Below are 13868 nucleotides of genomic sequence, written 5' to 3' on the forward strand. Positions count from 1 at the left end.
TTTGTTGAAGGAATGGATGTAGACGTTCGGGAGACTTCCTGGGCATTACCTAGGGTAGCGAGCTGCTTGAAGTGGAGGCAGGCGCTGGGCTGGCCCAGTAGGTCTAGCCGATGGTAGAGTAGCTTGCTGCTGGGCACAGTGTTCAGGTTCTTCAGTTGTCTGACGGGCACCTCTGGCTGGATCACTACAATGCATAGGATAAAGGAGGTGTCCTGTACCTGAAAGCGAGGCCAAAGACACAAGATCAATGATGCTACAGTGGCAAGTTGCAGTGTTTTTCATGTTGTTGGCTCTCCTTTCCTATGAGAAGGGATTGGAAAAAGTCTGGGAAAGGTTTCTAACATCATGGACAGAGTCCTGGTCTTGGAGACAAGGAGACCCAGGTGCGGAATCCACCTTTACTAGCTGAGCAAATCATTTAGCCTTGTCGTGCCTCAGTTTTCTCATCTGTGAAATAGGAATAATGGCAATACCTATGTCACAGGGTGGTTGAGAAGATTACATGCAATAGTATACTTAAAACTAGGTGTAATGGACAGGATAATGGACTTGTAGTCAGGATGTTCTGAATTCAAATCCTGATGGACACTTAGTAGCTGTGTGACCCTGGGTCAGGCACAACCTTACTGAACCATAATTTCCCTATTTGCAGAACAGATTAATAATAGCACCTACTTCCCAAGGTTATTATAAGACTGAAGATAATGTGGAAAACACTTTGTAAATGTGGGCCATTATTATTGCAAGTATTTGTACTAGTAATACTCCATGGCTGTTGCTGGGATCAAATGAATGAAAGTCTGTAAAGTGCTTTCAAACCTGGAGGTGCTCTAACATAGCAGCTATTATTATCATCATTATTTATATAGTGAAAAGGCCTAGAAAAGAGCTCTTCTGAGAGAATGTTAAGGGGACAGATATCATGGTCCATTCCTGATTTTCCACATTAAAAGGCGTAAAATGGGGGACGGGGAATCTACATTCAAAGGACCTGGATTCAAATCCTACCTCTGAAATCTATCACTTTAGGACCAGGGACTCAACCTCTCATAGCTTCAGTTTCCTCATTTATAAAATGAGAGCACTGGCTTAGGCCTCTAAGATCTCTTCCTGCTCCAGATGTCTAGCCTAATAATTCTAGACATGATGCTGAAAACCTCAAAACTCCATATTCATGTCAGAGATGAACCTTCCTTGGAAGAACGATTGAAGCATTTCAATGGCATTTGAGTGACAAAGCCCTTTATAAATACTATTTCATTTTATCCTGAAAACAACCCTGGGGGGTGGGTGCTATTATTCCTCCCATCTTGCAGATGAAGAAACTGAGGCAGACAGAGGTTAGATGACCAGGGTCACACAGCAACTAAGTGTCTGAAGCTGGATTTGAATTCAGGTCTCCCTGACTCCAAGTACAGTACTCACTCTATCCACTAAGCCAGCTGATAATGAGAAGTAAATGTGTTAACAAATTTACTATGTAACACTGTAAGAAAGTTTTGTGCCATCGCCAGGAGGGTGGTCTGATTGGACAGACTCCTGGCCTCACTAGTTTTCCCATTTGCTGAATGTCCTGGAGGAAATCATGTCTGTGTAATTGGAATTAGAATTCTAAGGGAAGCTTGGTGGTGCAGTGGATAAGGTGCTGGCCCTGGATTCAGGAGGACCTGAGTTCAGATCCAGCCTCAGACACTTGACACTAGCTGTGTGACCCTGGGCAAGTCACTTAACCCTCACTGTTCCCCCCCCCAAAAAAAAAGAATTCTAACTAGCGGGACTCCTGCTAGCAAATCCATCCCCAGGACACACCACCCCAGCTTCTGCCAGGACTTTTAGAGAAGCTTTGGTTACTCCATGACAGGCATCCTAAAGTTTTTCAAGCTGCCAACTTAATCCCACAGGTTTTACACACACACACACATTACACATGTATACACATATACATAGATACCTACACATACCCTATACACATATGCATGAACATGAAGGAAGGACTTCCTGCCTTCAAGTCTCAGAAGGTTCTCTTGTGGAAGAAAGGTTAGACTTGTTCTGTTTGATCCCAGAAGGCAGAAGGAGGCACAGTGTGAGAAGTCTGCTAGAGGCAGGCTTGAGGAGAGCTGTCTCAGAGTGACAGAGGCTCTCTAGAGGAGAGGGCTGCTCCTCTCTGGAGACCTCCAAGAAAAACATGGATGGCCACTTGAGGGCTAAGTTATCTTGGGGATTCATTTTGTGCCTGGATTAGCCTGGATGCAGGGTGACTTCCCTTTAAATCTAAAATTGGGTGATTCTCTGATACTTCATAGCTAGGGGATCCTAGGCAAGTTGCTGGGAGTCTTTGACCTCATTCTCCTCAGCTAGAGAATGGGAATAACAATACCAATGCTAATAAACTCAGAGGGATGATATGAAGTTCAACTGAGATAATCAATCACCCCAAATCCATTTACTCTAGGCACTGTGCCCAATGTGGTTAATATGTATAAGATGCTTTAAAAACTTCAAAGGCAGGGCAGCTAGGTGGTGCAGTGGATAAAGCACCGGCCCTGGATTCAGGAGGACCTGAGTTCAAATTTGGCCTCAAACACTTGACACTTACTAGCTGTGTGACCCTGGGCAAGTCACTTAACCCTCATTGCCCCACCAAAAAATAAAAGAAGAAGAAAAAGAAAAGAAAAGAAAGAAAAAAAGAAGGAAGGAAGGAAAAAACCCTTTAAAGTCTATAAAAAATCAATTATTATTGCTCAAATACATGAGGGAGTTCCAGTGTGGGAATTGCCTTTAGCAATACACATTGCAACCCATCTATAAGAATAGTTCAGTCCTAGGGAATTGCTAGAGGGAAAATGGGTGTTAAGGGTCATGGGGCAATTCAGTGTCCAAGTCAGGCCTGGGTTTTCCTTGCTCCAAGATGATCATTCTGTCCAGAGGCACCATGCTGTCTCTATCAGTTATTACTGAAATAATAATTGGATAGTAAGCATCATTCATCAAGCGTTTATTGAGCACTTTCTATGGACTTGGTACTAGAGATATGTACAAAGACATGAAAAAAAATGAAACCATCCCTGTGCTCATTTAGTCATTCAACAATCAATCATTCATCAAGCATTTATTAAGCACCTACTATGTGCCAGACATCATGTTAAGTACTCAGAATACAAAGACAAAATAGAAACAGCCCCTGGCCATACTGAGATCATACAACAGCAGCAGTAACAACAACAACAACAAAAACAACACTACCACCACCACCACCAACAAAAACAACACCACCACCACCACCGACTATGAGGAAAAACAGTCTATTAAGACTTGAAAATACAAAGTAGCAGCAGGTCAATTTCCTTCCAATCCGGTGCTGCCAATGTTTGCACCCCAAAGCACACTGTGTGCTCCCTTCCTTCTACCACTCCCCTCTCTGCCTCCACTCACCATCTTCCAGGCGTAGCTGACATTATAGGCTTCTTTTCCAGTTTCTCGCAGTTTGTTTATATGCCAAGACAGTGATGAGTTCACAGGGACTGTAATAAGCTGGCTGCCGAGAGGGAGACTACATGGGGAAATAGAATTAAGGACTTCAGGCAAAAGATAAAATTAAGCATTTAATTAAAGAAAGGGCAGAAGCTGTGAGCCAACAACCCTCTCCCAATGTTTGGAAAATGCTGGGGATCCTCAATTAGGAAGGAGATAATGGGCTGTGGGAATGCAGCAAAGGCAGCCAGTCCAATGACAAGGCAAAGAAAATACCATCTTCCTCTTTCTCCTCCCCACCCCCCACCCCTCAGGGATTAGCAAATGGTCAGTGAGTTCTAAGCAGCCAGTTCAGAGAGGTATCCTTCTGGGTCTGGCCCTCTGCCTGCCTCTGTGGGGTTTCCCACCAGGGAGAAATCTGATCTGAGCTTTGTTGCGACCTGTGTGACCCAGACAACCTCTTTGGGTCTCAGTTTCCTAATCTGTAAAATGACGGGGCTGGACTAGATCAAGGCTTCTCAAACTTTTTCCGCTCAAGACCCCTTTCTGCCCAAGGAATTTTTACCGACAGGTTTTTTTGCGACCCCCACATTTAATTATGCGACCCCCCCAAATGGGGTCATGAGAAGTTTTGGACTAGGTGACCACCAAGGTCTCTCCCAGCTCAAACTCTAGATCAAATGACCCAAGGAAGGAGAGAAGATTGTATGCAACTGTTATGTATCTATTCCTCTGGTTATTTCTGTGGCACTGCGGGGCATCGTGGTGCATGGAGCACTGGGCTGGGAATCATGAAGACTCCTCCTCCTGAGTTCAAATCTGGACTCTGATGCTACCTAGCTGTGTGACCCTGGGGCAAGTCACTTCACCCTCTTTGCCTCAGTTTCCTCAACCATAAAAAATGAGCTGGAGAAAGAAATGTCAAACTGCTCCAGTATCTCTGCCAAAACCCCCAAATGGGGTCACTCAGGATGGGATACTATTGAACAACAACAACTGTTCCTTTCTAAGAGCAATGATGCATGGTCAGCCACCAACTTAACTCCTTATCTGCTGGCATTTTCACCTCATTTTACTGGAGGGGGGGTGCTATCTAATTTAACAGTGGGAGGCATTGTGCACAGAGGATTTGTTCAACAGAAACTTCCTTTTCTTTCTTATCTTCCTATAATACACTAGTTAAGTAATGGTAAACTAAGTAACAGTTGGATTCCCAAACCTTTGGTCCCATTCAGGGAGGAAAGTAGAACATTGTTATACTTTATTGTCATTATAACAACACAAGGTTTTTATTTTCAAGTTCTATTGATGACTTGAAAACAGCAAGGTCATTTCTTAAGCCCACAACTCACTCACAGACCCCTCCCTTGTAACAATGACATTCATTTGAATGAAGCCAACTGGCCTGTTGGCCATGGCTGACATGACACGCCCCTTTTGCACCTCTCTATGGATTGGGGGAGATAACACCTGTGGGGTTTCCCCATAGCTTCTCTGGTGCGCAGACTGCTCCCTGTGTCCATCTGATATCTGATGACCGTGGGGGTTGTGTTCTTTGCCGTTACTTTAGTCACTGTGCATGTTGATAACATTCATGCCTACAACTGAGTCTGGCTTTCTTCTCTGAGAAAATGCTTCACTCTAAGGATAATCTTAGGTACACCTGCTTCTTCTTACCTTAGAATGTTCTGCCTAACCAACTCGAATTTGGGGATGTTCTCATAATGGATGATGTCCGTGTGAAGAGGGGGCTCCGACAATAAGTAAGGCCTTGTCAGTGATGGATGCATGAGGGTGTAGCCTGGAAACAGAAAGAAGAAACAAATAGAGGCAGCAGAAATGATTTTGTACACACTTTGCACAGAATGATCTATCTCTATCTCTATCTCTATCTATGTCTATGTCTATATCTATCCATCCATCATCTATCCATCTATCCATCCATCCACCCATCCATTGATCTATCGGAATCCCCACCCCTCCTCTGCCCCAGAATATAAGCCAATAGAGGCCAGTAGGATCTCTTCAATGTTCTTCAAGCCAAAGTTGGGTGATTACTTGTTAATAGTCTTGGAGAAGGGGTTCTTATACAGAAAAAAAGCAGAAGAAAAACCCCATGCAATTTTGTTACTAACACACCAACTTTAAATACATTGAAAAGAAAAATCCAAACTCTAAATAACCGAATTATACAATTTCATATAAAATCCTCTCTTTTTTGAAGAATGAAATATTGATGTTTGCTGATAATTGTTAAATTCATAATAAAAAAGGAAACAAAAATAGAAAGAATTCTAGTTCAGATATGGATTAAATTTGATGATTATGTGACTTTTCCAAATCTGGAATGGTTTCATTTTTGTCTTTAAGCCTGGCACATAGTAGGTGCTAAATAAATTCTTGTCATTTTGATGAATGAATGAATGAATGAATGAAAAAACGAAATGAATGAAAGTCACTAAATATATCTGGTAAGTAATCTGGGGCTTGGCTACATGGTCAGAGTTTGTTAATGTCGCTCAACTCCTAAAATTGAGGGTTGTTGAGAAATCCAAATGTGATCATGTCTATATAGTATTTTTTTTCTAGTTCTCTTTCTTTCTTTTTTTTTGGTGAGGCAATTGGGGTTAAGTGACTTGCCTAGGGTCACACAGCTAGTAAGTGTTAAGTGTGAGGCTGGATTTGAACTCAGGCCCTCCTGACTCCAGGGCCAGTGCTCTATCTACTGTGCCACCTAGCTGCCCTTATATAGTATTTTTTAACCTTAAAGTGTAGTGTAAATATCAAGAATTATTGTTAATAATATAACCACATAAATTTAGTCCCAATCAATTAATCAAATACCCAATATGTATTTATTATGCACCAGGCAGTGTCAGGCACTATGGTAGGCCCTAAAGATACAAAGTGGGATGAAAAAACTTGTCAAAGGACAAAAGATTCATTTTACTTTTGCTAAAACCTACTTAAGCTTTCTCTACAATAATATTTTGAGGGTATTATACCTAGGCAGTGAGGTGGCAGATGGCATAGAATGCTGTGACCAGAGTCAGGAAGACCCGAATCCAAATATAGCCTTGGACTCTTATTAGCCAAGTGACCATGGGCAAGTCACTTAACCTCTGCCTCAGTTTCCTCATCTGTAAAGTGAGGAAAATAATAGCACCTATCTTCTAAGATTACTGTGAGAATCAAATAAGATAATAATTGTAAAGCACTGAACTCAGTTCTTGGCACATAGTAAGCTTTTAATGTTTGTTTCCATGCCTGTTTATCCTTTTAAAAATACCAGCTATCAAAAAAAATACCAGCTATCACTTAAATCCTTAAGTCCACAAATCTGTGAACAAGTAACAATGCAAGCCTGGGAGCTAATAAGCTTAGGGGGGAAAAAAGCCCAAACATTAGGAAGACTGATCTGGCTCCACCTTTCACCAAGTTCTCCTTCTGTCCAATTCCCTGATGTTACAAATATTCCCTCTCTGCCTCTCACTGCAGGAAATCCATGAATATTTATTCTCCAGGTTATTATCATTATTGCATTTCATTCCCTTAATTAAACTGCCTTTGGACAGAACTAGTCCAACTACTTTTGCATTAAATATCACTTTCCCTCCTGACTTAAGCTCCCCTGTCATTGACAAATAAAGAACCCTGCATCACAGCAGGCAGTCCACAGACTGTGACTAATAGAACTGTTAGCACAGCAGGGAAGGCAGTACAGCTGAAATGCAGGAAAGGGGGTGGAGGAAAGATGTGGTTAGGTGTCTGCTGGGAACAGGAGAAGGTATTCCTCCCCACAGTGGCCTGAGGTGGGTTTTAAAATATTCCTTTTTAAAAATAACTGTATCATGTATTTTTTGGATAACTGTATCAATGTCTTATTATTATTACTATTGCTTTATAACTGTATGTATGTCTGTGGGGAGCCAGTGTGCTTAGGTGAGGGAAGCAATGCTATTAGTGCCAAAATACAGAACCTGACCCATAAATTCTCTAGATGAAATGTGTTGTATTGTGAGAAAACATGGGAAAGGGATAAGGCACAAGTCAGTCAACAAAGTGACAGTGTGTGATGGTTTGAGAGTCCCCAGGAGACGACCTCCCCCCATTTCTGAATTCTTACACTTCAATTGGGACTTCTCTTGGCCGAAAAGGGAAGCCAGCAGGGGATTTTCTGGTTCAGTGGCTTTGTAATCAGAGATGCTGTATTAAAATCCTGCCTGTAACATACATCACCTGTGTGATCCTGGGTCAATCACTTCATCTCCCCATGCCTCGGTTTCCTCATTTGCAAAATGTGGGAATGGGACCAGCTGCTCTATAAAGTCCCATCCAACTCTGGATCTTCGATCTTACGTCCTTAGTATTTTTCTGTCTCTGACACTCTTGGTAAACCACCTCACCAAGCCCTTTAGGGAGGGGCCTGAGATGAGCTTCTGTCCTCGAGTTCAGAAGAAATTCGAGACCAGAATTGTACCCTTCCAGGGACACTGCTCTCTTAGCAAGGGGCTAGTTTCCTCCATTCAGTACCCATTTATTAAGTGCCTACTGTGAACACAGCACATTATTGGGTGCTGGAGGAGACATTCATTAAGACAGTCCCTGAATCCATGGAACTTACAATCTTGTCAAATGATAAAACCCAAACATCAACAACTATGGTCCAACAATAATACAGTAGAGGCCTCACGGAACAGTGGAAAGAGTGTGCTATCTGGGGTTAGGAAGACCTGTTTCAAATCTCAGGCACTTACTAATTGCATGATTCTGGGCAAGTCACCCAACTCCTCACCTGCCAAAGGGAGGGGAGTAGACTTAACAGCGTCTAGGATAGAATAATGGATATGTAGTCCTCCAAGTTAGGAGCTCTTTTCTTGGAAGTCTATCAAACTTCAATTTTAAAAAAGAACTTTTCTATATAAATGGTTGCCTTTGTAATCCTATGTGTTTTGTTCTATTCATATAAAACATGATTCTGTGGGCAGCTAGGTGGCGCACTGGACAAAGCACTGGCCCTGGATTCAGAAGGACCTAAGTTCAAATCCAGCCTCAGACACTTGACACTTACTAGCTGTATGACTCTGGGAAAGTCACTTAACCCTCATGGCCTTCCCCCCCAAAATAAATAAAAACAAAAATAAAATAAAGGCCTTCATAGCAAAAAACAAAACAAAACAAAAAACCATGATTCTAAAAAGGAACCCATCAGTTTCAACAGACTAGCAAAGGGTCCATGACCACCCCCCAAAAAAGGTTAAGAAACTTTGCCCGAAGTGAATTAGAAATGGGCTCTTTTAGGTTTGGAGTAGAGTGGATAATCACCAACAGGGAGCATTCATGGAAGACTTCCTGGACAAGGTGTTGGGAACTCAATGGGCTAAGATAAGAAGGGAGGGAGGAGAATATGAGCAAAAGCAATAGAGGCAGGAAGACTTGGGGGAGCTTCTGTGAGCAGAAAAATTCTGGTTTCACCAGAATACACAGAGAGAGGTATTATGGAAGGCGAGGATAACAGCGACAGCATGCATTCACAGCACTTTTAAGTCTGCCAGCTGATCTCATTGGGTACTTCCAACAGGCCTGGGAGGAAGGTGTCAGGTACCCCTAAAAGAGGGTAACAGTACAAAGCACAGTGCTCCAGATGGGATGATAGGTATGGGGGACATGGAGCATGTCATGGGACTGCTCCCTCCCTGGTTCTGGACACTAGGCCTATCTTAATTAACCGTGTTTCATTACCTTTGTCATCTATGAGAAAAGTATAGGAAGCCAAAGAGTCTTGGTAATACGTCACATCTTCCAGGATATAAGCCAGGTTAACATCCACTCCTACAATTCCCAGGAGGAGGTTTCCAAAGTAACAGGGTTTGCTCACTGTCATTATCAAACCTGAGGGGGAAAAGAGGGGTGGGGGGGGGGACATGATGGAGAAAGCTTTAGCAACGGACTGCACCCTGCGCCTCCCAGTGGACAAAGGCTGAGGGCAGCCACTGGTCAGCTGCTTAATATCAAAGGATCCCAGGAGAGTCAATCATACCAACTTTGTCCTCTGTAGACACCTTGTAAAGTGATTTAGAATCCTCTGCACAGACACAATGATGAGAGCACTCACCTACATGACTCCAGGCAACCCCATCCATGTGGATTTGGGCAGGTCAGGTGCTTGTCTAGACCATTTCCTGTCTGATACTAGGGTGGGGGCGGGGGCAGGGGAGGAGGGGGGAGGGCTCACCAGACTAGTGGCACAGAGAGCCTCAGAATCAGCCCATGTGGGAGATTGGCCCAATCCCAACCCCAGTTCTTACCTATTCTATTGCCCAGCCCTTAGTGATCCCCACTAGTCTATGCAGGCCAGATGAAGCCCTTGGACTTTCATCTTTGCCTCCTCACTCTCTCTCAGCCCCCACATTCAATTTTTAGCCAAGGCCTAATGATTTAACTTTTTTAACCGCCTCTTGTATGTGCCCTACTCTACCCTTTGATGCTGTCAATGCCTTGGTACAAGAGCTCATTGCCTCTCAACCAGATTACTGCCAACAAACCGCTGGCTGGTCAAGTCTCAGCTCATCCTCCACTCAGCTTTCCAAGTGATGTTCCCTAAAACCCAGCTCTGACCTTGCCACCCCCTGCTCAGTCATTTCCAGTTGCTACGTATTGCTTACAGGATCAAATATAAAGTCCTTGGGTGGTGCAGTGGATAAAGCACTGGCCCTGGATTCAGGAGGACCTGAGTTCAGACCCGACCTCAGACAATTGACACTTACTAGCTGGGTGAGCCTGGGCAAGTCACTTAACCCTCACGGCCCCGCCCCCCCCCATATATATACACACACACATATATGTGTGTGTGTGTGTGTGTGTGTGTGTGTGTGTATATATTTATGTTTAATGTCTAAGACCCTTCATAACCCCCCCCTTTCCCGTCCTCTTGCATCTTACACTCCCCGTGCCCTGCCTCCTCCATACTGTTCAACAACACTGGCCTCCTTGCTGTTCTTCAAACCTGACTCCATTTCCCAACTCCAGTAACTCTCCCTGGTTTTCCAGGATGACCCCTAGGTGGGGAGCCAGGGTGACAAGGAGGATGGTGCTGTGGGAAGGTGGAAAGAGGGGAGGATCAAGGGGGAAAGATGCTGAGTTCAGTTGCTCATGGGGAGTTTAAGATGTCTACAGGACATCTAGGTCAAGCTATCCTGCAGGCAGTTGGGAATGAGCTTTCAGTTCCGTGTGGAGGCAATGGTGGCTCAGTGGATAGAAATCTGGCCTTGAAGCCAGGAAGGTCTGGGTTCAAGACCTGCCCCTAAACTATACTGGCTATGTGACCCTGGGCAAGTCACTTAACTTCTCACCATCCCAGGCAACTCTCAAAGGTGATCATTTGCAGAAAAATAGCAGAACAGCATGGGTAGAAGGATGCCATCTTCTGGGAATTCCCTCTAGCAATGAAATCGCAGGTCCAGCACCTATCCCCCTTCTCATCCATCCAGCTTAGAGAACGCGGGGTATGGTTATGATTAGCACCATCACCATTACCAACATCTAAGGTGTGAGGGGCGGACTCAGGGAAGAATCTGGAGGAAAGATGCTATCTGGCCTCTTTGTCTTGGGTCCATTCAGTTTTGAGTGTTCTCCCAACTCACCATCCCCCATTTCATCCGAGAAAGGGAGGCTAAAAACAGCCTCGTCGATCATCCGATTGGGAAGGTTGGTATAAAAGCGGCCAACGGTGGTCTCCAGGTTGCTCAGCTGATTCAAGACCATCATGCTCCCCTTGACGACAGGCAAGGCTGTCCGGTCAGGCACCCCATACTTCATGGAGTTTTGTTCTGCCAGGTCTCTCAGGAAAGCCAGTTCTTTCAAACCAGTCACGCCATCTGAAAGGGAAGCACAAAGGAGGAAACTGAAGAACAGGATTCTTCCTCTTCACCCACCAGCATTCGATTCTCTGCTGTTTGCGAGCAATGGGGATCCTCTTGTGGGAAAACTGAACTGTGACCTGCTCCTACACTCAGGCTTCTCAAGGTCCAACTGGGTCCCAAAGCCCAAATGCCAACTTTTCTCCTGAAGCAAAAGAATGCTCCTACATATAAAGGTGTTCTTGGGAGGCAGCTCAGTACAGAGGATAGAGTGCTGACTCAGCAGTCAGAAGGCTTGTGTTCAAATCCCACTTCTGACTCTAATTATCTTGGGGAAATTGCTTAAGAGATGCTCTGTGGTGTAGTGGACAGAGTGCCAGGTCTGAAGTCAGGAGGACCTGAGTTCAAATCTGACCTCAGACCCTAACTAGCTATATGACTCTGGACAACTCACTTAATCTTCTTTTCCTCAGTTTCTTTATCTGTAAAATGAGCTGGAGAAGACAATTGCAAACCACTCCAGTGTCTTTGCCAAGAAAATCCCAAACGGGGTCACAGAGAGTTGGAAAGAACTGAAAAATGAGTAAACAAAAATTGTTAAGCTCCTGGGCTTAAGTTTCTTCATCTGTAAAATGGGGTTAGACCAGTTTTGCCCTTTTTGGTTTCTTGGACCCTTCAAGTTCTTGCAAACATATTTTTGAACACCTGAAGTTTCAGTTAGAGGTCAGTGAACATCAAAATGTAACTTTTTTTTCTCTATGGAGTTCAGGAGTCTGTGTCCCCAGTGTTAAGCACCCCTGGCCAACCTGGCCTCTCCAAATCTATAAATGTCTGAGGACAATGTATGGGAAATAATGGGGGGGGGGAAGTGTGAGGGAACAAAGGAGACCAAGTGGGGCTTTTCAAGATGGAATTTCCACATGGATCAAGACATATAATTCTTTTGAGTTCAAGTTCAAGTTTGTGACTTGGCTTTTGTCACGAATCCCTATCCAATTCAGATATGAACTAATTTCACTTGGGTCTCTGAAACCCTGTTCTTATTTTTAAAAACAATATTATGTTTGCAAGAGTAGGGAAGTTGGAAGCAGTATGGAGTCGTATAGCTAGTTAGAGTCTGAGGCCATATTGAACTCAGGTCCTCCTGACTCCAGACCTGGCAATCTATCCACTACACCACAGAGCATCTCTTAAGCAATTTCCTCAAGATAATGTTGAGATTCAGTCAAGAAAACATGAATCAAGAGACTCTAGGTCCTGACGCTTACTGGCTGGGCTTTGGGAAGTGACCACTTCTCTGGGCTTTAGCTTCTCCATCTATAAAAGGTGAATGATAATACTTGGTTAACTTACTCTGTAGTGCTACTGTGAGGAAAATGGCCCAAGGACTTGAAGTATTAGACAGGGTGTTCTAAGAATCTGAGTGTAGCTGTAAGCTATCAGAGCTTAAAAATCCAGGCCCTTTGACCATTGCTCCGGAGCTGGTAGTCTCTGTTATCTTGAGTTGCCCCACTCCCCAAGAACCCCTTTGTGTAGAAAGAATAGTTGTAATAGAAATAGTGGTGGCAATAGGAGTAACAGTGGCAGAAATAGAATAGTAATAGTAGCAATAATAATAGTAGTAGCAATAAAATAGTGGTAGTAATAGTAACAGTAAATAGTAATAGTAGTAGCAATAGAAATAGTGGTAGTAATAATAACAGTAAATAGTAGTAAAAATAACAATGTAATAGTAGCAGTAGTTGCAATCATAGATGTTATAGTATTGGTAATAGCAATAGTAGCAATAACAATGGCAGTTGGGTAATAGTAGTAGTAACAAGGTAGTAATAGTAGTCATAACAACAGCAGTAGTAGTAATAGCAGTAATAGTAGAAATGGTAATAGTAGTAATAACAATAGAAGCAATTCTAATAGCAGCAGTAATATGGTAATAGTTATAATAGTAGAAGCAATAACAATAGGGGTAGTAATAGCAGTAACAGTAATACTAGCTGTAATATAGTAGTAGTAATAATAACAGTAATAGTAGATGTTATGATAGTATTAATAACAATTGTAATGGTAATTGCAGCAGCAGTAATAATAGTAATAATAACAGTAATGTAATATTAATATTAATAGTAGTTATAGTAAAAGTAAGAATAGTAGTAGCAAGAACACTAGTGATAGTAAAGGTAGCATCAGTAGTAACAGCAATAGCAGTAATAAGAGTGATAATAGTACTAATAGTAGAAGCAGTAATAGTAGTAGCCATTACAATAAAAGTTATAATAGTAGAAGTAATGGTAGTAGTAATAGCAACAGTTATAGTAATAGCAGCTACAATATAGAGTAACAATAGCAACAGTAGTACCAATAATAGTAATAGTAGTAAAAACCAATAGCAATAGTGGTAGTAATAGCATCAGTAATATAGTCGTAATAGAAGGAGAAGTAATAGTAGTAGTGGCAGCAGTAACAGCAATGGAAGTAACAGCAGTCATATAGTAGTAACAATAGCAATAGTAGTAGTAATAGAAATAGTGACATTAGTAC

General features: G+C 42.8%; 1 protein-coding gene across 1 annotated transcript in view; it reads right to left on the bottom strand.

Annotated features, from left to right (window-relative positions):
• The window catches only part of CACHD1 (cache domain containing 1), a 235725-nt gene that overhangs the window by 42119 nt on the left and 179738 nt on the right, over nucleotides 1–13868 (bottom strand). The window contains exons 9-13 of the mRNA XM_043963374.1: nucleotides 11115–11348; nucleotides 9214–9363; nucleotides 5149–5272; nucleotides 3433–3550; nucleotides 50–218 (exon numbers count right to left, since the gene is read on the bottom strand). Coding sequence (XP_043819309.1) covers nucleotides 50–218; nucleotides 3433–3550; nucleotides 5149–5272; nucleotides 9214–9363; nucleotides 11115–11348 — 795 coding nt within the window. The remainder of the gene's footprint in view (nucleotides 1–49; nucleotides 219–3432; nucleotides 3551–5148; nucleotides 5273–9213; nucleotides 9364–11114; nucleotides 11349–13868) is intronic.

The sequence above is a fragment of the Dromiciops gliroides genome, chromosome 4 (genome assembly GCF_019393635.1).
Source record: "Dromiciops gliroides isolate mDroGli1 chromosome 4, mDroGli1.pri, whole genome shotgun sequence".
Classification (NCBI taxonomy): domain Eukaryota; kingdom Metazoa; phylum Chordata; class Mammalia; order Microbiotheria; family Microbiotheriidae; genus Dromiciops; species Dromiciops gliroides.